At 52.7% G+C, this 21,701-nt stretch overlaps 1 protein-coding gene across 1 annotated transcript in view; it reads left to right on the forward strand.

The window, feature by feature from the left end:
* Positions 1-21,701, forward strand: part of ABCC4 (ATP binding cassette subfamily C member 4) — a 205,236-nt gene that overhangs the window by 44,960 nt on the left and 138,575 nt on the right. Inside the window, exons 5-8 of the mRNA XM_036011227.1 lie at positions 13,127-13,216; positions 14,499-14,662; positions 15,793-15,918; positions 16,428-16,677. Coding sequence (XP_035867120.1) covers positions 13,127-13,216; positions 14,499-14,662; positions 15,793-15,918; positions 16,428-16,677 — 630 coding nt within the window. The remainder of the gene's footprint in view (positions 1-13,126; positions 13,217-14,498; positions 14,663-15,792; positions 15,919-16,427; positions 16,678-21,701) is intronic.

The following is a 21,701-nucleotide window of genomic DNA, read 5'->3' on the forward strand; positions in this document are numbered from 1 at the left end:
TGGTCACATTGAACCACTCCATGGGATGTCGCCTGCATCAACATGACTTGTCACGTGATTGTTTGGTTTTTCCCTTTAAGCTGTGGACGAAGAGAAATGAAGTTGTTTTTTTTAAGATTTTATTTATTTATTTTCTTGAGAGGGAAGGGAGGGAGAAAGAGAGAGAGAAACATCAATGTGCAGTTGCTGGGGGTCATGGCCTGCAACCCAGGCATGTACCCTGGCTGGGAATCGAACCTGCGACACTTTGGTTCGCAGCCCGCACTCAGTCCACTGAGCTATGCCAGCCAGGGCCGGGAAGCGAAGTTTTTTTTTTTTTTTTTTTTTTAAAGATTTTTATTTATTTATTTATTTTTAGAGAGGGAAGGGAGGAAGATAGAGAGAGAGAGAGAGAAACATCAATGTGCGGTTGCTGGGGGTTATGGCCTGCAACCCAGGAATGTACCCTGGCTGAGAATCGGGAAGCGAAGTTTTGATGATGCACACAGTGTTGTGTTTGGATCAGCGGTTCCAGCGGGCGGTCTGTCTCGCCACAGCTCACGGCGGTCTGTTTGGGTTCCTCCAGTCTTTGGGGCATTTTTTTTTTCAGAATATTTTACCAAATAAAGAGACTGTGCACCACAGGCTGTATTCATTGATTCATTCATTTATTTATTTTGGTAAAGTCACCGGGTTGGCATGAAGGAAACGAGTCCCTCACTAACAGTGTTTTAAACACTGCTCATTGCAGCACGCCACCACAGTCACTGGTTATCTCACCAGCATGGCTTGCTGTCACGTCTGCAGTGGGAGCAGCGGCTTGCTTCCTGTCTTTGTTCTTCGCTGGACACAGGACAAGGAGGACCTGCCCAGCTTCCCATCTCAAAGGGCTACTTCCCCAGCGTAGAGCCCAGGAGGAGGGGCAGGATGGCTGTCTCAGGAACCAGGATGCCCTTGTCCTATCTCACAGAGATTTGGGTTTTTTTTTTTTTGCATCATAAAATGCCTACAGTACAGAGATTCTTCCTTAAGATCTCCAGCCTCATCGGCCCTTAGGTCCCCTGACTTTGTGCCCAGATTGGAGAGCTGTGGTGGACACCGTAGTGGACCCCGGTGAGGGGCAGGCCTGCTCTGCATGCTGGGTAAAGCCAGAGCCGTCGATCGCTGAGCTCACGGGCACGCTTTGCTGCTGTGTGCTCCCCAGGGCAGATTTCCTCGCAGAATTGAGTCGGTGTGGCCAGACTTCTCTTTCTGGCTAAAGCCTGGCCCTCACTCTCTTGAGAGTGACCTAAAGGGCAGCTGGTGGGAGAGTGTTTGTCCCTTGTGTCCACTTCTAAGGCGCGCGGTTCCCTGCAGACGTCCTAGTTCCCCTCGTCCCCTCGGTGTGGAGCTGCCGTGTGAGACGTGTGTGCGGTCAGCCTCACTCACCCCCAGCTGGTGCGGAACGGGACGACGCCCGCCTTCCTGTGCAGCCGTCCTACTGTGAACAGCTGTCGCTGTCACGGTGACTGTGCTCTGCACCTTTGACCTTTTTTGGAGGGGTGACTGTGTTGTTTAAAACGGTCCCGTGCAGAGCGCTCCAGTGCTGTCCGGCATTCCAAAGCACGGGAAGACTGAGGTGGCTTATGGAGCAGACACCCGTGCTAGCCCAGTTTGGTTCGGGTATGAGTGTGCTGGTGTGCTTCTGGCCACGGGGCCGCGTGTTAGGAACCAACAGTGGGTATTCAATAAGTTGTCTGTGGACAGAAACAGGTTATGTATGTGTGGGTCAGTTGATGAAAATGCTGTTTCTGAAGATGGGTAGAAACCGAACCCTGCATTTCCCCTGGGGCAATTCCTGTCCCCGCCTCATGTTCCCAGTGACTTTGTAGACCGTGACCGCTGGTCTCCATCCAGTACATCTCAGGGGGGTGGCTGCTATAGATCAACATCCAATTCAGAGAAATAGTTTTACTCGCCTTAGGTGTGTTTTTCATTATGCAAGTGATGTCCAGATGGTCCCCAACGTACCAATGGTCTGATTTGACGGTTTTTCAGCTTTAGGATGGTATGGGAGCCACGTGAGTTCAGTAGAAAACGTACATCGTTTTCAGATCCGTATTTTGAATATTGATCTCTTCCTGGGCTAGCGACATGCAGCGTGGTACTCTCTGTGCCGGTGGGCAGCGGCGGTGGGCACGGCTGCCGCTCAGCCACGCCACCCCGGCAGTCAGCACCCGGCACTCTGCAGCGTCCTGTGTTGCCAGCGGTGTTTGGGGGATTGTGCTTTGGGTTTTCTCAGTGTATCCTGTCTCCCAAAGGTCCGTCTGTGTCTCCTGCTTCTGGTGAGGAGAGGCAGGCGATCCCTTTGATGTGGACCTCAAGCTGGTTGTCCGTCTGTGGGCTGGTGTTCGTGGCTCTGAGCCCACTGAAGGGAGGCCACACCCAGCTGTGACGTGTGATGGGTTTGGTGTGCTCAGCACATTTCTGACTTACAGTGTTTTCCAGTCGACGTTATCCATAGCTCTGCTTTTAGACATGTGTATTTTGGAGGAAAAGGCATACTCCTGGCGCCCACACCATTCACACTACATTTCACATTTTTTAGATGCTCTTCATCATTCTGGATGAGGGACTTCCCTGTGTTTTGACGCCTTTCTCTCAGGACCTGTCTTCTCTTGACGGGGCCTGCTGCCTTCTGCTGAGTGAGGCCTATGGCCTTCTGCAGGGCGTGGGGCCTGAACTTCAAGAGTCTCTGCCCTAAACAGTGTCCCTTGCGGGCAAAGAAGCGGTCACCTCCCTGCAGCCCCTCCCCCCCCCCTCAGCCCCCCACTGCCCCCATCGCCCTCTGAGTTAACTCCATGGAGTGTGGAAAGGCAACTGATAGAAAGTTCTGTTTGTGTCTCAGCCAGATGATGTTATGGTCCTTGTTCTCAGCTAGAGCTTGGTTTTGGTTTTATTTAAAGCTAAGTTTATTACAGTGATTACAGCGTAGACTCTTGGCTTATATGTAGGCTGGACAATATGAAATTGTAGATAATTCAACTGACTCAGGCTTACAAAAACAATTTCATGTGGTTCAATTCAGTATTTTGCCTATCAGTCTGGTTTTGGTTTCTTTCTGAAAATGTCACAGAACTAGCGCCCTGAGGGTATGTATTATGTTCACAGTGACACTGTGTGGTATTCACGGAAACAGAGTCTCCCCGGCAGTGTGAGGTACTCTGGTTGGACTTGGTCTTCTCATGGTCTTTTTCAGCCTTCTGATGCAGTTAGAATGAACTGGTATAGCAATTCCTCTTACACTGTTTAACACTGTAAAATCTTTCTTTGAATCATGTTTCCCCCCTGCATTGTTCTGCTTTACTTCTGATAGGAGCTGGAATCGGACCCGTGCAGGCGGTGCCAAGTTCATGTCCTGAAGGGCTGATTTGTCCATGCTTTCGAGTGCCAGGGAAGAGCCGAGCAGAGCCTGGGGTGCAGGTTCGGTTGTTTCTGAGGGTATAAAGTAGTACCTCAGTATGGTGTTGGTTTTTTACCCCATTGATGACTAGTGACGTGGTGCGTAGGAGGGGATGCAGAATCACCCCAGTGAGCACCACCGCCCTGGAGAGTGTTCCTTGATTCTGAGATGTGGCCTTTTTGGGGGTGTCTCAGCTTCGTGTCAGGCTTCTCAATGATGTACTATGAGGTTCCTCCACTCTGGCTGCTCAGGAACCCAGTGTCCCATCTCTGCTTAACCTTCAGTTTCCGTGTTCTGCTTGCTACTCCGGGGCACCACCTGTCTGGTCGGTCTCGGGCAGCCTTGCCGTGGGCCTTTGTAGCTCACCCCTCAGCTAAGGCCTTGCAGCAGGTGCCCCCCCCCCGCCCCTCCAGCCCCTGCCAAGACGCCCTTTCTGTACTCCTGTCCGATAGCCTTGCTTCCGAGCTGCCAGCCGCTTCGGCGGACCAAACCTCCGACCTCGGCCTCCTTCGCTCTCGGCCACCATGCTTTGTGGGCCCCAGCTCACTGCCGCAGTCAGAACGAGGTCTCCTGGCAGAGAACCGGGGCCTCGGTGGCGGTCCCCCTGTGAGTGTCCCTTCTCTTGGGGATCAGTCTTGCACCGCCTGTTATCTGATGCCTAAAACCACAATTTCGTCCAATGATATCATTGCTTATGACAGAGGTGGGGGCGGGGGCTGGTCCCGTCCATTTCTCAGCCATTGGTCAGAGCGGCGGTCGCATCCTGGGTTCCATCGGCGGGATGTTCGTGGGCCTTGCGGCGGGCAGCTGGGCGTGTACAGCACAGGGTGCGGTGGTGTTAGCTGGGGGACACACCTGGTCGCCTCCTTGGCGCACAGAACAAGGGTGAGGGCGCATTGTGGGCCGAGGTTCAACAGCTTTTGCCCCGAGTCATCCTCGTGTTTGTCAGAGACCCAGAGTCTGGGTCTAATCCGAAACCCATTCCTCCGGACTTCCGAGGAAGAGGCTGGGAAGCCTGCACGTTTCACCTGTTCCCTGGGGATCCTTCTCACCTGGACAGCTGAGGGAACATTCTAGAGTGTGGGGAAGGGGGCAGCAGGCAGGCAGGGGCGGGGAACCGGGAGGACAGCCTCAGGGTCTGTATTTTTTTCCCTGGGATGTGTGCTGAAATCATGGCTGACGTTTATTTTTTAAAATTCTAATTAGTTTAATTAAACATTTTTTCCCTGTTTGTCTGAAAATGTTTTTTTTATTTCTCCTTTGTTCTTTTGAGCTATTTTTCTAGGTTTAGAAGTTTTGGTTGGTGGTTATTTTCTTTGAGGTCTTCCAAGGTAATCATTTCGTTTTTTAAATTAACACATTTTTATTTTTAACTGTGGTTAAATACACCTAATACAGAGTTGACCACGTCAGCCATTTTCGAGTGTGCAGCTTAGTGGCAGCCTGTACTGTCCCGTCATTGAGCCACCCTCGCCACCACCTCTCCAGAACTCCGTTCCTCCCGGAAAACCGAATCCGCCCAGGACACTCCCGACCCCACCCCCTGCCCCGCAGCCTCCATTCCTCGTGCTGCCTCTGAGGTGGCATCTCCTAGGTGCCACACGTGACCGCAGTCAGACAGACCTTTGTCTTTGGGTGGTGGGCTTATTTCACTTAGCATAGTGTCTGGAGGTTAATGTAGTTTTCCCGAACAGATTTGGGTCAGACATTTACGCAGTATTCTTTGACCAAGTCGTCTTCCACCCTGACCCTCAGCTGTGGTGGCGACCTTTGTCGCTGGTGGTGGAGGAAGAGGGTGGCGTTGCGTAGACGGCTCTCCGCCCTCTCCGGCTCCCAGCTCTGAGCGAGCCGCTGGGTCTTGGTTTCGATTTCCAACCTTCATCTCCGGCCTCTGGGCCCCGCCAGCCAACCTCTTCTTTTCCTTTTTTCCCCTTAAACTTCCAGTCTCATGTATTGTCCCTGGAACCTGGATACAATGAGCTGTAGCAAGACCGTGCTCGGTGCTCCTGCAGCCTCCCCTTAGATTCTTTAAATGACCTCAGTGTTTGAGCGCGTGAACTCACATTCCAGCAAAACGGGAAGACTAAAACTTGACATACCAGCAGGTTTACTCAACACTCACGGCACTCCAAACTTTTACAGGCACGCTGCGGGCTTCAGTGCAACAGCATGCAGGCCTCACAAACTCGCTCACACGCAGCCAGACTCACTCATCCTTCCTCTAGTACCTCAGTGCCTTAACCTCTGTTGGGGCGCAGCTGCTGTTGCTCTGCTCCGTTGAGTAGGGGAATGTGGGACTTAGAAAAATGGGGTTTGGTAAAGAGGGCGACCGGTCACGTGACAGGAGGCAGTTTTCCTCCTTCTCCTGTGCACGTTTCTCCTGATTTCTTGATACGCTCCGACGAGAGACATTAAGGCATTGTCGCTTTTGGCCAGGTTGGTTCTGAAAAGGGGCGCTGTGAATGCATCCGTGTTTAGACAGTGGCCCTGCACTCTGCTGTGTTTCTCTTCTCTTCCTTTTCTGGAAGCTTCAAAGACGGTGTTGGAAAGGCAGTGAGTCACGCAACTCGTTACCTGAGGGTTGCTGCATTCCCAGCCCGAGCAGGTGTAGCACTTCGATAAAAACCCCGGGGGAAAGGGGAATCACATCTGTAGAGTACACTCATTTCAGCTAATTCTCAGTAAAATTATGCACAATGGGTGGGTCTGCAGGGGGCTTATTGCTTTCTTCTCATACTCCTCGTCTGAAGGGAGGCATAGCATAAGCAAAATAATTAGAAACTTCTTTCTAGACAAAATAGTTCTAAGAATAGTTGCTGCAGAAGATGAACATATGGCCCCTCACCTATAAATTTTAATGACTACCCATGCCATTTTTGAGATGATAGATGATAAATACTTTGTGTGTGTGTGTTTATGTTTTATTTAGAAACAGAAAATAGAAATCCATGATCAAAATATATACTTTTTAAAAAGTTGGTAGAAGTTTATTTTTCTTCCCCTTCTGCTGGGGGCGTGCCTCATTATTTTCTCTCCGTCTCATGGGCTTTTGCATGGTCACAGGCTTCCTTCTTCCCATTGCCCGGTCGGCACGCCTTTGCCACCGCTGTTCTTAGTTGCCGGTTCCTCTGTCCGCCTCTCTCGTTTGTAAACCGGTCAGACAGGGCTCGTCTTTCAAGCAAAGAAACTGGCGACGGGAGGGTCTGGCCGTGAGGGGTCCTCACTACCTGGGGGTGTGATCTCACTCAGAACACACTAGTCCGGTTGCCTTCCCTGTTCTTTGCATAGGTAGTGGTGGACTTTATCGGTTACATGGTGCTCATTCTCCTGCAGCAACATCCCATGTTGACCGCCCCTCACTCCCCAAGGCACCGGTGTTCCGTGCAACACTTAGATTTTCTGAAATGTTCCTAAGGGTCTGGGGGCACATCAGGCACCCCGTTCCACAACACACACAGTGGAGAGTAGTGTTTTCCGGGTAGCACGGTTGCCAGCAAACTGGGGGATGCTGGGTAGCGGTCTCCATGCTGCGGCCTGGTCAGGCTCTGCGCGATCCTGCAGGGGCTGTGGGCCCTAGGGCTCCCAGGGCATTGGAGAGCCAGCCTCAGGGACTGGTGGCTCTCGGAGGTGCCGAGGTCTGAGAATGTGGAGAAACTGTCCCTGAGGAATGCTGGTCCTCTGTCTGACCTCACAGCAAGTATCATAACCCTTCCCACCCCCCACCAGGTGTTTCTTGGGGTCTCTATAATCCTCTCCTGTTTGGAGGCTCACCTGTCCGTTCTGAGTGCACCTTTCTGGCCTCTAGACTTCAGTAGGTCAGTGTGGTTTAAGGGTAAAAGGTGGCTGATGGAGCTAAATGGAAGTTGATGGTACGTGCCCCCAGGAGGTAAATGCCATGTCCATCAAAACTTGCAGAGCGCTTTCTGCACAGGTGTGCTAGTCCTGGAACATTGGGGCGGGGCAGGGGGGGAAAACAGGGGAGCTGTCAGGTTAGAGAGCACAGCAGGTGGCTGATTTTGTATCGACTTTGTCTTTTTATTTCCTTGAACCTTTTCCTATGGAATCATAGAAGGGACCCGATTGACTTCAGGAAGTCGCCATCCATTATGCGCTTAGGGACGGAGGGTGTTGGGTAGCCCACGGGCCCTTCCCTCAGACACGGAGATTAATGGCTTTCCATTACTCAGTCGTGGCAGTAGGTGTGGCGGCGGCCTCCTCGCTAGGCAACTCCGAGCAGCAGTATTGGAAAAATACAGGCGGTTTTCTGCTTCAGGTGAGCTCAACACACTCCACATAGGTGCTGCTGCTGCTGCAGCCTGGCCCGGGTGCCTGGGAGCCGCAGTGTTTGACAGACGGCCCTGGGGTGGGGCCGGGAAGCAGGAAGTACGCCAGAACTGCAAAATAAGTGACCCGAAAACTTGTTTTCCGTGCTGACAGTCCTTTAGGTTCTTACTCCGAGCCTCTGTATTCTGGCTTTTCCTAGAATATTATGCAGCATTATCCTAGTGCCAACACGGAGCAATGATGGTGAGCCAGTCTGAGGACAAGATAGTAGTGGGCATCGGTGACACAGTCTTTTGAAGGGACAGCCCCGAGAGCAAGGGGCAGTGTGGATATCTGACATATGCAGTGTCCAAAGGTGTGGCCACCTGGGTCCCTCTGTGGGAGGAGCATTTACACACTGCAGGTCCTTGACATTCGCGCTGGTGGTCAGGGACCTGCATCATGAAGATGATGGACCTGCAGCCTGTGACGTCTGTGTTGAAGGCCGTTTAGAGAAGGGTTCAGGAGGCTCTTTGTTGCAAGGAAGATTGGATTCTTAAAGGGATAGTACGTCTGGCCCGCCTGGAAAACTTCCTTCTACAGAAAGAACATTCTTTTTTTTCCCCTGTTCTTTCGGTGGTGATATTTACGTGCCCACACTTGGGTTTTGTGTTTCATTTCTGCTAATTAGAATAATTTGGACAGGAGGAACAGTCTATTTTGCAGATGAATGACAATTATTAGTTGTACTTACTTTGAAAAAATTGGGCAAAGTGAATGTTTGGCCTCGAGTACACAGTCTCCTTAGGACTCCAGAGGAGTTTTCATGCCCACCCGTGGGAGGGGACCCACCGAAGGCAGGTCCCTGCTGGGGTGGAGTTTGCACTCCACAGTTCTCGGGCTTGTTCCCGGTGGCCACGGAGAGGCTAGTACGACCAATAGGGAGATAGTCCCAGTTTTTGTATAGTAACTAACAGTAGTGCCGTGCGCGTGATTGAAGCTGACACTCTGAAGACATCTTTAATTCCTGAGACCACGTAGGTTTCCCTGCGTGCTTTCCAGTGGACGAGTTGTCTCACGTTCTTGCTAAGACTGGACGTTGTAATTATTTTTAAAAAATCTCTGCCAGTATTACTAATACCTGGGTGAAAAAATAATGCTGTATTTTAATTGACATGAATTTGAGGTTTGCCAGCTTTGTTAGCCACTGGTGTCTTTCTTCCTGACTTTTCTGCACCCACTCTTTGTGTGCAGCCCGCCCCTTTTTTTAATTGGTAAGCGTTTGTAATTTTTTATTGACATTTAGATGCTCCTGGGTCTGGCATGGATAGTGCCAGTATTGATTCCAGTTTGTTTTGCTTGCCTTTTGCGGTTCTCAGGGTAGAACTGCTTTGTTTTCACAAGGAAAACAAACCTCACCAAACAGTATTCATTGTAACATGCCAGTTTCAGGAAACGTGCAGCCAAAGCATGAGCAGACAGATGATGCATTAAATTCACACCTTGTTTTTCTCTACACTGGATGTGAACTTTAAAAAAACAAACTGTAACATAGATCCTTAATTACAACCAAACTTGAATTTTCTGCATTCCTGAGAAACAATGTTAACTTTACTGCATTACAAAAGACCCAGTTGCCTGTTCTCTGTCAGACACGAAACACTTTCACCTTATTTCTCGTCTGCAAAATGGGAATAATTTTTACTTTGTACCAGCCTCTGGCCTGGTAGCAGGTGCTGAATGGATGGCAGCTGTTTGTTTTGCAGTCGGTCATGGTGACGTAAATAAATACTCCAGGGTCTGTGCGCTCCATCAGCGGGTAGCTCCTGAGGACAACAACTATGTAACTGATAACTGGAGATGCTCTGCTCTCTGTGGTTTCTGATAAATCAGCTATCAGCTGTATTGTTGTTCCTTCCTATATAAAGTGTCGCTCTCTTGGGCTGCTTCCCAGACTTTCTCTGACTCCTTGGTTTTTAGCAGCTGCCTGTGATGTGCCTTGGCACAGGTCTCTTTGTTTTGATCCTTCTTGGGATGCAAATTTGTATATATATATCTCCAAACTTGGAAACATTTCAGCCTTTATTTCTTGAAGTGTTTTTTCCTTCCCTTTCTGTTGTCTTCTTCCAGCTCTCCAATTACACCTGTGTTCCATTGCTTGATCATTGTCCTATTGAACCCGCAGGCTTTATTTCTTCTATTTCTTCTTTATTTTTTCTGTGTGTTCTTCGGATGGTCGATTATAGATAAAAGGGTTAATGAATCAGAACAGGTCAATGGAAGTTTTCTGCTATTAAAGTTATCTAGTGAATTTCTCATTTCGTACCTTTTGGTTCTAGAATTTACATTTGGTTCTTTTTGATCGTGTCCATCTCTTTCCTGAAAGTACTCATCTGTTCATTTGTTACAACCATGTTTTCCTTTAACTCCTTGGACATCATCTGTGATACTGCAGGCCCTTGGATAATTTTGTGTCATCAGTGCCATTTCTTTATATCGTAGGAACTTCACAGTTGTTTATGTCAGAGGTAAAGTTGTTTCCGTGATGCGGCGTTGTTCTCGGAGTCACGGGACCTGCGGGCGGACACAGGGAGGGCGTACTGTCGCTGCTGTGTGCCCCGCGTCTAATTCTGGGGTCCCCTCGGGCTCTGTTTCTGTTGCCTGTGAGCTTCCCCCTTGATCACGGGCCACCTTTTCTTTGCATGTCTAGTGACTGTTTTACTGTTCTGGATGTTATGAAGGTCACGTTACAGGGAGTCTGCATTATTTACTCTACCAGGCGGTTCCTGGCAGGAGTGGGCCCATTAGGAATGGTTGGTCAGTTCGTTCTTCTTATCTGCCTGCCTGCCTGCCTATCTGTCTATTTGTCCGCTCTATCTGGGGTAGACATTTCCGCTCTGAACTTAGTCCAGGTGCCCGGCTCTGACTCTGGAGCGTGATCTTTATTCCTAAGGCATGGCTTCTGTGGCATCCCAGCTGACTGGCTGAGGTGCCCATGAGGGTCCCTTGCTTCTGGTTGGGCAGAACCGGGGTCTGCTGGCACGGCACGACCTCATGACCTCTGGAGTCGCCGCCCCTCAGCACCCTGCTGCCGCTCTGTGGGCCCAGGTCGTCCTGCCCTGGCCATGGGCAGCGAAACCCTGGAGAAGCAGCTCCAGAAAGTCCCCACAAAAACTTTTGGGGCCTCCCCTCTGCTACTCTGGTCTGCACATTCCAGACATTTCTGCAACTTGGAACAGCCACTTCCTCCTCTTCGGCTCGGTGAAACAGCGGTTCTGCTGGGGCAGAAACTTCCCCCAGGGCAGAAGGCCAGCAGGCCAGGCCCGGTTCTGCTCCTGTGTTTCCCTTCCCTCCAGGCGCCGTCCTGCGCTGCCTTGGCCCTGTGCCGGAAAGCAGCTGCTTCTTCGTGTATCTCGTCCCGTTTTATGGGTTTACAAGGAGGGTGAGTCCAGCACCTAGCACTCTTCCGAGGTCGGAAGCAGACGTTGGGCCCTCTTTGCTTGTCAGCTGTGTCTTCCTCGATCATCTCCAGGACACGCCGCTGGGTGTTTGTACCCCACTTGGCGCAGGGCTGGTTTTCTTTGGACAGAACTTCCCTTTCTGGGTCGGCTGCAGGGCTGTTGTTATCAGCTTCCGTCAGCGTCTGCTCCGGAACTAGCCCTTCAGCCTGTCACCGCACTGGGTCGCAGGCACAGCGGAATCACCAGAGGCCCTGAGCATGCCCCCGGAGGGAGAGACTTGGTCTTTTGCACAAACTGTCACCTGTGCCATCTCACCCTGTAGTTCTGTTGTCGGCTGCAGTGAGAGTCTCTAAGTGACAGTTCTCGTCGGATGTCGCTGGTTGAGATTTTTTTTTTTTAAATGATCAATTTAGAATAAAAGCTTGGTGCACCACCCTGCCTTATTTTAATTGTTAAAACTAGGCCTCAAATATCTACTCTTCTAAAATATGTAATGTCCTTTTTGCACGAAGGAGTAACGCATTTATTTTTAAAATTGGCTTTAAGAGTATTTTGAAGATAGCTTTTGGTCATTAAGGCACAGTAAGTTCTGTTTCTTTCCTGTAGGGCTGGCCTGCCTTCCTTCCTTCCTTCCTTCTCTCCTCCCTTCCCTCCTCCCTCCCTCCCCTCCCTCCCTCCCTCCTTCCTTGATATTTTGCGACTGATTCACTTATATCAGCATAGCATTTTCACTTTTCACAGTGTTCACATTCTGTCTACCCATTTCTTTCATTCACACAAGCCTAGTGCACTGTCTTATTACCTCTTGCCTGGAGTAATTCTCCCTTCTTGTAAGGGAGAATTCTCCCTGGCCAATTTACAGTTTAACCTTCCTAAAGTTGAGTTTCTCACACTCACATAAAAAAAATTTCATTGCTCCTTGTTGCCTTCCAAACTCTTGAGTGCTTTCCCAGCCCAGTTTCCGAGCCCGATTCTGGGCATTCCTCACTCTGCACCCCGCCATGTGCTGCTTTCCCCTGACTTCTGTGCACGCTGCTCTTCTGACCCACAGCGACCTTCTGCCCCCTCCATGCAGCTTCTCCTCTTCCTTGTCCCAGCCCTGCCCCAGCCCCGCCCCCAGCCCCCACAGAGCCACTGCCCCGCAGCCTCCCCCAGTTCCCTGCACTGTGGTGCTACTGTCCGGGTCGCGCTTGAATTCCAGGTTCTAGTACATACCTCTTCCCAGTGGGACCCTCTACATAGTAGGCAGCAAATATTCGTCATTTCACCTGGAATGCTTGTTGATTTTGAGAGAGGGGGGAATGAAGGGAAAGATAGAGGGAGAGAGAAGTTTCCGTATGAGAGAGAAACATCAGCTGGCTGCCTCTTGCATGCCCCGCGACTGGGGAGAGAACCCACGACCCAGGCAGGTGCCCTGACCAGGAATCGAACCCACAACCTTTCAGTTTACGGGACAACTCTCCAGCCAACTGGGCCACAGCGGCGAGGGTGTCATTTCACTCTTGTAGGAAACCTGTGACCTAGGCGAGGGGAGGGGTTATTTCCAGGCACAGAACGAGGAAACCGAGACCCGGAGTGTCGAGAGGATGCCACACTCGGCACTGATGACTGATTCCAGATCCGTAGTCCGCGTCCTCCACGTTTTCTCCTTACGCAGCTTCTCTGCTCTCCTCTGACCTGACTCGGACTTCCTGTGTGTAGTTGGCCTCTAAGTGTAAACTTTCAAAAAGATCCTGAGCATGTCCACATGTATTAAAAAATGCAGTGGGGTTGGGGAGGGTGTGCTGTGCCTCCTGCTGCTCCTTTGCTGCCGCCACACTGCAGAGTGGAAGGCTGAACCCGGGTCCCTGCTGTCACGGGTCCTCCTGCCCGTCCGGACCTCACACACGCCCCCTGAAAACGTGCTCCCTTTAGCTGTTTACCGAAGTGTGGCTTGGTGTCAGCGCTGGGGCGTCATCCTCCTTCCCTCTCTTACCTCCAGGCCCTCCGCCTGAGTAACGTGGCCATGGGCAAGACGACCACGGGCCAGATCGTCAACCTGCTGTCCAACGACGTGAACAAGTTCGATCAGGTGAGCCGCGCCTGAGCGGTCCTTCTTCATTCCGCACCCTTCGTACGCGGTTTACCTGGTGGGAGTGTTGGGGGCTAGCCTTTGGTGCGGGCCGGGATTCTGCTGAGGACATAAGCGTTGTGTGTGTGTGTGTGTGTGTGTGTGTGTGTGTTTTAATTTAACTGGCCTATCTTCTGTGTGCCACCTTGGTATCCTGTAGGTGAGTGTTTTGTTTTTCTAATGACACCCACTACATAATTCAGTCGTCAATAGGTGGGCTGCCTCGTTCTTGCCCAGCCCGGCTCGGTGTTCCTAGGAGTCTGCCCGGAGTGGCCCTACTCAGCACGCTGTGTTGGGAGGGGCAGCTGAGGGGTCTCCCTCCCCCTCTAGCTGATGACCTCCTGGTGGATGGGCAGGGATTATTCTTTTTTTTAAAGATTTTATTTATTTATTTTTAGAGAAGGAAGGGAGGGAGAAAGAGAGAGAGAGGAACATCAGTGTGCGGTTGCTGGGGGTCATGGCCTGCAACCCAGGCATGTGCCCTGACTGGGAATTGAACCTGCGACCCTTTGGTTCGCACCCTGCGCTCAATCCACTGAGCTACGCCAGCCAGGGCTGGGATTATTCTTCTCCCTGTGTCCTGTGCAGTGCCTGCTATGTAGGAAGCCTTCGGTAAATAATGGCACATGGGTGGTCCCTAGCCAGACACAGCCTAGTCTCCTAACCCCCCGCCCCCACTCTCCTCTGCCAGTTACCTTGGGAATTTATCACGATGCAGGGCGTTATTGCTGCTGGTCAGATCTGCACGCCATTAGATCCCTTCTCTTTCGGACATTCATGTATCAACGATGAACAAAGGCTCCTCCTCAGCTGTAGGGATGGCTGAGCCTTTTGCCCAGGGGGAGCCACGGCCTGTCAGGGAGATAATCACGTGCACAGGACGATTGGAGAGTTAGGTACCGAGCTGTAGGCTTTCCCGGGTGGTGGAGAGCCCAGGGGAGGTAGGGCGGGGTTTTCAGGCAGAGTTTGGGGAAGCCCGCAGCTCACCTGTGGGGAAGACAAAGTTGAGACGCTCCTTCCCACGCTGAGAGTCAGGTTGTCCCTGGAAGTGCCGGTGGCCTGCTGGGTGTTGCCCCGGAAGGGCAGGTGACTCTCCACTTTCGCAGGTTTAAAACCCACTGGGATCGTTTCCCTCTGGGTTCCCATCTGTTCTGCCCGGCTGGAGCAGGTTGTTCCTCCCCTGTGTCTTTCTCTGGCTCTGCTTTCCAGCAGTCCTCAGGAGGCCTTGTCTTTTCCTTCCCAGGTCACGATATTCTTGCACTTTCTGTGGGTTGGCCCGCTGGAGGCCATCGCGGTCACGGTCCTGCTCTGGATGGACATTGGGATAGCCTGTCTTGCCGGGATGGCCGTCCTGATTATCCTCCTGCCTTTGCAAAGCTGCTTCGGCAAGTTGTTCTCCTCCCTCCGGTAAGAGCGGCATGCGTAGGTGATGTGTGGTGTTGCTGTATGTGTTAGGTGACTGCCTGCCCGATGCTTGAGTTCCAGAACACCACCAACGCCTTCTCTCGTCTCCTCTTCCCCCTGTGCTGTCCAGTCTGCAGGCTTGGTGGGTGGGGCTCCAGCCCTGAGCTGAAAGCTGGTCTGGAAGCTGAGAGGGGAAGCTCTCTGCTGGCTCCTCCGGGCTAGCTTTTTAGGTGCCGCACCTCACGAAGGAGAGTGCACTTGTGCGCAACTTATATGCCTCAAAGTTATTTAAAAATTACTGAATAGTAATAAATTTAGAGAGCTTAATGGGCCCAATTCTAGCTGCATATACTTTTACTATGCTTGTGTAAGAGCCACTTACAGTGTGTGTGTGTTATTGTTTTTCTAATTCACTGTTTCCATTAAGTTATCAGCTCCCCAAGGGCAAGGTTGGTCTTAATTGTTTATGTCTCCATAACGTCCACAGTCCTGGCAGCGTCCGTGATAGACAAGTGGCCGATGATGAAGAGCCTGATGGTGACGAGTTAGACCTAGAGCAGACCCCGGAGGGTTGGAAGTGGGTCACTGCTAAGGTTGCTGGGTGGATGGAGATAGGCTGTTTGAAGCACGTTGAGCCCCTTCCTTCGTGCCCCTGTGCCTGGTGTTTTTCTCTCCTTGGAACATCCTTGCCCCTCTTTGCCGTGGAGGGATGTTGCTGATCCTTTGAGGCCTGTTCCAGTGCTATCAGAATTCTGGAGCTTCTTTGCTCCTTCCTTTCCCAGTAGAATAAGCAGCCCTTTCTTTTCTCCTTCATGCCTAATATATTACAGTGCAGTCGATTGTGTTCTTGCTAGATTTGGGGGCCTTTCCTCCCTTCGCTCCCCAACCATGGCCTCGAGCGGACGGAATATCATTTTCCCCAGCAAATACTGCCAGTTCTCCAAATCACTGCTCGAACTTGAGGTCCTAACGGAAGCCCTTCCCCATGTGTGTTGGGAGGAGGACCTGCCTGCGTCGTCAGCACGCAAGAGCTGAAGGGAGTCATCAGCTCCTGGCCCCGGCCCGGGGTCTCTGTAGAGGAGGGCAGTTGGGGTGTGGGGGCCGTGGCTCACCGCTCGCCTCTGTTTCCACAGGAGCAAGACTGCAGCTTTCACAGACGCCAGGATCAGAACCATGAATGAGGTTATCACCGGCATCCGAATAATAAAAATGTACGCCTGGGAAAAGTCCTTTGCGGACCTTATTACCAATTTGAGGAGGTAAGCTTTTGTATGAATCACACCCTCTTTTCCTGTTTTTAAGAAGTTGACAGCTCTCTCCTCATTCTGCTCCGATCCTCCACTCACCTGGGCTCCGCCTCTCAGGTTCTGTGTGCGTGTGACTCCGCCTGACTCCACGGGTCCCTCTTAAATGCCTCTTCGTGTGGCCCCCGGGGGGCCCGGGCGGGCTGCTTCTGTCTGATGTCCCCGTATCTCACAGGTTTCGACTTCCTTCTTCCCTTTTCCAACAAGCACACGTGCTCCTGGAAGGGACAGGCCGCATCTCTCTGTCCTCAGCGACCTGGTGCGCATGAACGAATGCTCAGACCCAGTCCGACGGACCCCAAATGTTGAAGTGCGACCTTGGCCTTCACTGAGTGGTGGGGGGGGTGGGTTGTGGGGAGCCAGCCCCAGCGCCCAGCGTGGGAACTGTGGGACGGCACTGGAATTCGTTTCCTGACTTGGATGTCGACCCTTCCCTTTCACACCTGCATCCTCCCCTTTTCCAGGAAGGAAATCTCCAAGATTCTGAGAAGCTCCTACCTGAGAGGAATGAATTTGGCGTCGTTTTTCGTCGCGAGCAAGGTCATCGTTTTCATGACCTTCACTGTCTACGTGCTCCTCGGCAACGTGATCACAGCCAGCCGCGTGTTCGTGGCGGTGGCCCTCTACGGGGCCGTGCAGTTGACAGTCACGCTCTTCTTCCCCGTGGCCATCGAGAAGGTGTCGGAGTCCATCGTCAGCATCCGAAGAATCAAGGTTGGGTGACACAGAACTTTTTTAAAGCTGTGGGCGGCTCTCCAGAAAAAAAAATCATGCCTCCTTTTACTTAGCGGCACCATGTCCCAGGGCGGTGACCTGCTGTCATTCCAGAAGGTCGTGCCTGCTCGTCCCCAGTTGCTTAGGCAGAGCAATGCCCTGAGCGGCGATCATTTACGGGCGGTGCTGGGCAGTGCTGGGCAGTGCTGGGCAGTGCTGTGGATAGCGGCACAGGGTGTTAGCCCTGCAGGTTGTAACTGCAGGGAGATTAAAATGTGTCACAGCAGGACAAGGAAACCGAGTCTGTCTCCTGTGCTGGCTGGAGTGACAACGTAGGGGCTGTGGTGGGTGGGGGGCCCCCCTGCTCTGGGCCCGGAAGGGAGGAGCTGCTGGGAGGGAGGCCCCTGCCCCCTGGACAGGAAGGAGGCCTGCCCCTCCCCGAGTTCTCTCTGTTTAAAGGTGGGCTCTTTCCTCCGTGGGCACAAGGCTTGCGATTTCTCGCGCTGCCTCTTGGCGCTCCACCTGGTTGCTCCTGTCCTCTGCGCTCTTTCTTCCTGCCCCAGCCTCGCTCTAGCAGGCCTCTCCCTTTACATTTTTATTTTGTAACTTCCACCCTACCCGCTGTTGCCTTCTCCTAACTAGCTGCTGCTAAATTGCTAGGGGCAGATAAGTTGCATCACCAGGTTAAGGGCCCGGCACACAGGAGGGGGTCAGGAACTTGTGCGTTTGCGAACAGGTCTGAAATGAGGGTGAGTTGTCTGCTGGTGGGGGCCTGGCACCGACCCGCGGGGCTGGGCTTCACAGGACATCTAGATGGTCCTGTTCCTGCTTCTCCCAGCGATGGGTGCCTGGGAGGAGGTGTTTTGCCAAGTCAGATAGTGTGGTGTGCATTGTTGTGGTGCTGGTGGTGGGCGGGGGCGGTGGGGTTCTTGTCCTAAAAGCTGAGATTTTTTTTGTTAATGATTAGGTTTCTATACTGTTAAAAAAAAGCATGACCCATAAAACTTTGGTCGTACAAGGTCAGTTCTGGTCCCCCGTGTTTATCATTTTTTTTTTCCCTGATGGGAGTTTCTAGCAGCTTGGGTAAGGGATGGTCCGTGCAGGTCAGTCACATTCCTTGTATGTAGCTTCCTCGTTGGAAAGGAGACGTTTAGGAATGCACTTGGACCCCAGGGACAGATGAAGCGTGCGCTGCAGCTTTTGCAGGTGGCGGCGTGGCACAGGCATGGTGCTGCCGTCATGTTCACACCGCTGCCACCGCTGCCACCGCCGCTGCCGCTGCGCCTTAGGTCGCTGCTGTGTGTGCCGCCCACCGGCCAGGCACTCCTGAAACCTCCACACAGCGTCTCGCGTATCCGGACAACGATCGGATGAGCTAAGCATTAGTGTGCCCACTTCACAGGTAAAGAAACAGGTTCTGTCATAGGTGAATTGGCGTGCCCCTCCTCCCGTAGCTTGTACATAATAGAACGAGGGGTCTGCCCGGAACCCTGGTTTCTCAGCCCTTGTACCATGGCCGCCTTCGCCCCTTCTGGCATGCGGAGTGTTTCCTTAAGTGTTGTTTTAATGGTTGGGTCTTCCTCCAAAGGCCTCCAGGGACTTTCGTTTTCTATGGGGTCCAATTTTTAAACCCGAGCTTGAAGCCCGCCTGCCCGCAGCGGGCATTTCCCAGCACACAGCCCCCTGCTCTGGCGGGAAGGCTGGTTTCTGCCGTGGGCCACGTTCGCCCGCCCCTCCAGGGCTTTGTTTGCCGTGTTCAGCCCCCAGGCTTGCCTTCTCTTCTGCCCTTGATGGGAGCCAACGCTGCTGAGCCCTCCGGGCAGCTCCTGCCTCCCTCTCCCAGCCCTTCTGCCCGCGTACCGAGCCCAGGCCTCCGTCAGCACTGCAGGCCAGCCCAGCGCTGCGCAGCCTCGTCTTGACTGGGGTGATTCTGGCTCCCCTGGGGTGTGCTCATGCTCGGCCCCTGGACAGCGCACTGCGTCTGGTAGCTTTTGCATAGTGCTCGGCCCCAGGATGGACATGTAGAGGGCCTCAAATAAGTACTGGGTCGACCGAAACAGCGCTCCCAGGACAAAGCTGGCCCTCGGCAGAGGCCCGGGGTGGCCCGGCCTGGGCCAGGAGCCTGGGAAGCGTGCGCAGCGAGGGGCAGAGAGGGAGCAGACCTGAGTCAGGCATGTTTGGAGCACTGGGCTTTGCAGGTCTCAGCCCGGCGGGGCTGGAGGATAAACGTGGCCAACCTGCACGTGGGCTTTATAGTGTAGCGTCTTCTTTTTCTTACACGTGCTTTTCAATTTCCTCTTGCATGGGCAGTTAGATGAAGGCTTTCTTAGGAAGTTACAGGCTCAGGAGTTTTTTTTTTTTTTTTTCCTTCTACTGAGGAAGGAAGACGGATGGTCTTGGCACTGAATGAGTCCAATAGGATTATAAAAGATCTTGTCTTAACTTCAAAGCACTGAAAGTCTTCCGCGGCTTCTGCAACCACTAAAATTTGTCTCTGCTTAGGTTTTTGCCCCCAACCGCTAGGAAGCAATCTTCTTTGGCTCAGTTCCAGCGCCTGACGCTTTCCCGCATGACCTGTTCTGGGTATAGACTGCGTGGCTCCGAAGGCAATTTAATTTGGGCTTTTTCATCAGCCTGAGACCTGGAGAAAAACCCACCCAGCGCTTCTGGCACCTTTTCAAGCCGGGAGACTGTGACTTCTCTCTCCACTCAGGCCTCTTTATGGACAAACGCTTGATAGGTTTACTTCTTCGCTTTGTACATAGTTTTTCTTCTCTTAAAAGATTTTATTTACTTATTTTTAGAGAGAGAGGGAGAGAGAGAGAGAGGAAGAGAAACATCAGTGTGTGGTTGCCTCTCATGCGCCACCCCCCACCAGGGACCTGGCCTGCAACTCAGGCATGTGCCCCGACTGGGAATGGAACCGGCGACCCTCTGGTTCACAGACCTGAGCTCAACCCACTGAACCACACCAGCGGGGGCATCCTCAGAGGTGTTTTAAGGAGCTCGGGAGGGAGCGACTGTTTGGGATCGGTTCACCGGTGTTGGAGTTGGCCGGGGAAGGGACTGGGAAGTGTTCTTTCAAGTATTCAACAATGGGTGGTACGGGAGATTCTGAAATTGGTGTTGTTTCTGGAGGACGGGAGACCTGGAGGGAGCTGGATGGTGGCAGAACAGGTCAGAGCGGATGCCTGGCTGGCTGTGGGGGAGGCGGTGTGCAGGGGGAAATCAAGCTGTGACAGGTTGACAGCCTCAGAGGCGGCCTCAGGCCAGTCCGTCCTGCCGGCCTCCTGGCCTAGCCCTGGGCTTGGGCAACAGGCGGGAGCAGCAGTGCCCACTCTCACGTGGGTTCTCCGAGGGCCTGGGTGGGTGGGAGGGGGTGTGCGGGAACGAAGGGAGTGCAGACTGGGCCTCTCTGTCGCCGGGTCTCGGAGAGAGAAACACACAGGCACGCATTCCCCTGTCCTACAGGGACACTTCTGTCTCCAGTGTTTAGCCAGTTGTTCTGCTGAAGCAGAGCAGGGCCATCCAGTGGGCAGCTCTGTGGAGAGGGACGCAGGCCTGTTAAGGGTGTGTACGGTTTTCGGAGTAGCGGCTGACTTGAGTGTGTTGTGTTTTATGTTAAACGTTTTCACGTGCCTCCCTATTTCAGTTGCCACCTCTGCGGGTTAGGGTTAGGTTTGCCCGTGGTTCCAGCATGCCCACGTTAATGCAGCTTACCTAAGGGGCTCTCTCTTTCTCTCGTGCAAAATATCCTCGTCAGGGTCTGCACGGGTTTCCAAAGGCTGCGGCAGCAGATTGATCGTTTGGCGCTTCTGGAGGCTACAAGTCTGAGACCCAAGTCTTGGCAGAGCTGTGACCCCTCTGAAGTCCGGAGGGGAGACCCCCTGCCCTTTCCAGCTCCTGGCGGTGGCTGCAGACCCTCGGTGGGCCTGGGCTTGTGAGCACACCCCTCCAGTCTCCGCCACGTGGCTGTCTCCTGTCTGTGTGTCTGTCCTTGCCTCTCTCTTCTCTTATTACAAGGGTGCCAGTCATGTTGGGTACGGGGCCCACCACACGCCAGCGTGACCACCCCTTAATCAATGACTTGCACAGTGACCCTGTTTCCAAATACAGTCACATTTTGAGGTAGCTGTGGTTAGGACTTCAACATAACTTTGCGGGGGAGGGGTGCAGAATTCACTCCATGATAAGTCCCTGGCTGGTACTATCCCTGATGGTGTCAGGGATGCAGGCTCTTTGTTATTACTCCGCTGTGTCCTGGGCTGTGGGGGAGAGAAAGGTTCTGGGACGTTGCCACTTTCCCCTAAGTCTGAATTTTGTCACATGGCTCCAGGGAGCTGCACGGGAGGCTGGGGAGGGAGGTCCTCCTTTAGACTGCCAAGGGCCAGCTGGAAGTTGGGGTTCTGTTACCACAGAAGGAGGGGAGCAGCTGTTGGGGACAGTGGACAGTCTGCCACATGAGCACAGATTTTTTTGAGGGGAGGGCTGGGGCGTGGGGGTGGTCTCAGTTTATTCAGTTTCTGCACCATCACAGCTCTTCTCGTGTCTGCCGTGTGCAGAGCCAGAGGAAGCTTTCCTGCATAGTGTGTTCTGTTAGGTTTGCGGCGGCTCTCCGGACGTTGTCACTCGGCGCCAGTGCTGTGAACAGCTCCTGACTAGGAGGGAGGATAGTAAGACGTGGAAGACCCAGGGTTCCTGCTGCCTGGAGGGCATTGGCTAAGGGGAACAGCCAAGGGCTTGTGAAAAGGTGTTTACAAAGGACCTTTCTAAGGTGTTTATAAAATAACTTTAAATTTTAAGTGATAGACACTACCAAGCACGTTTTCTGTTTAGAACAAGGACTTGAAGTGAGAGCAGTGACAAGTAGTGATGCGTCGAGACAGCATGGGGAGAAAAGCAGGGTGTCCTTCAGGGCCCAGCTGAAGGTCACAGCAGATCTGCAGCAGCTCGGGGGCTTTTGAGGAGTCTTGGCCCCCCGGCCCCATGTCCCAGCCGGGGCTCCTGCACCAGCTCGGTCCCCT

The sequence above is a fragment of the Phyllostomus discolor genome, chromosome 11, assembly GCF_004126475.2.
Source record: "Phyllostomus discolor isolate MPI-MPIP mPhyDis1 chromosome 11, mPhyDis1.pri.v3, whole genome shotgun sequence".
Taxonomy (NCBI): Eukaryota; Metazoa; Chordata; class Mammalia; order Chiroptera; family Phyllostomidae; genus Phyllostomus; species Phyllostomus discolor.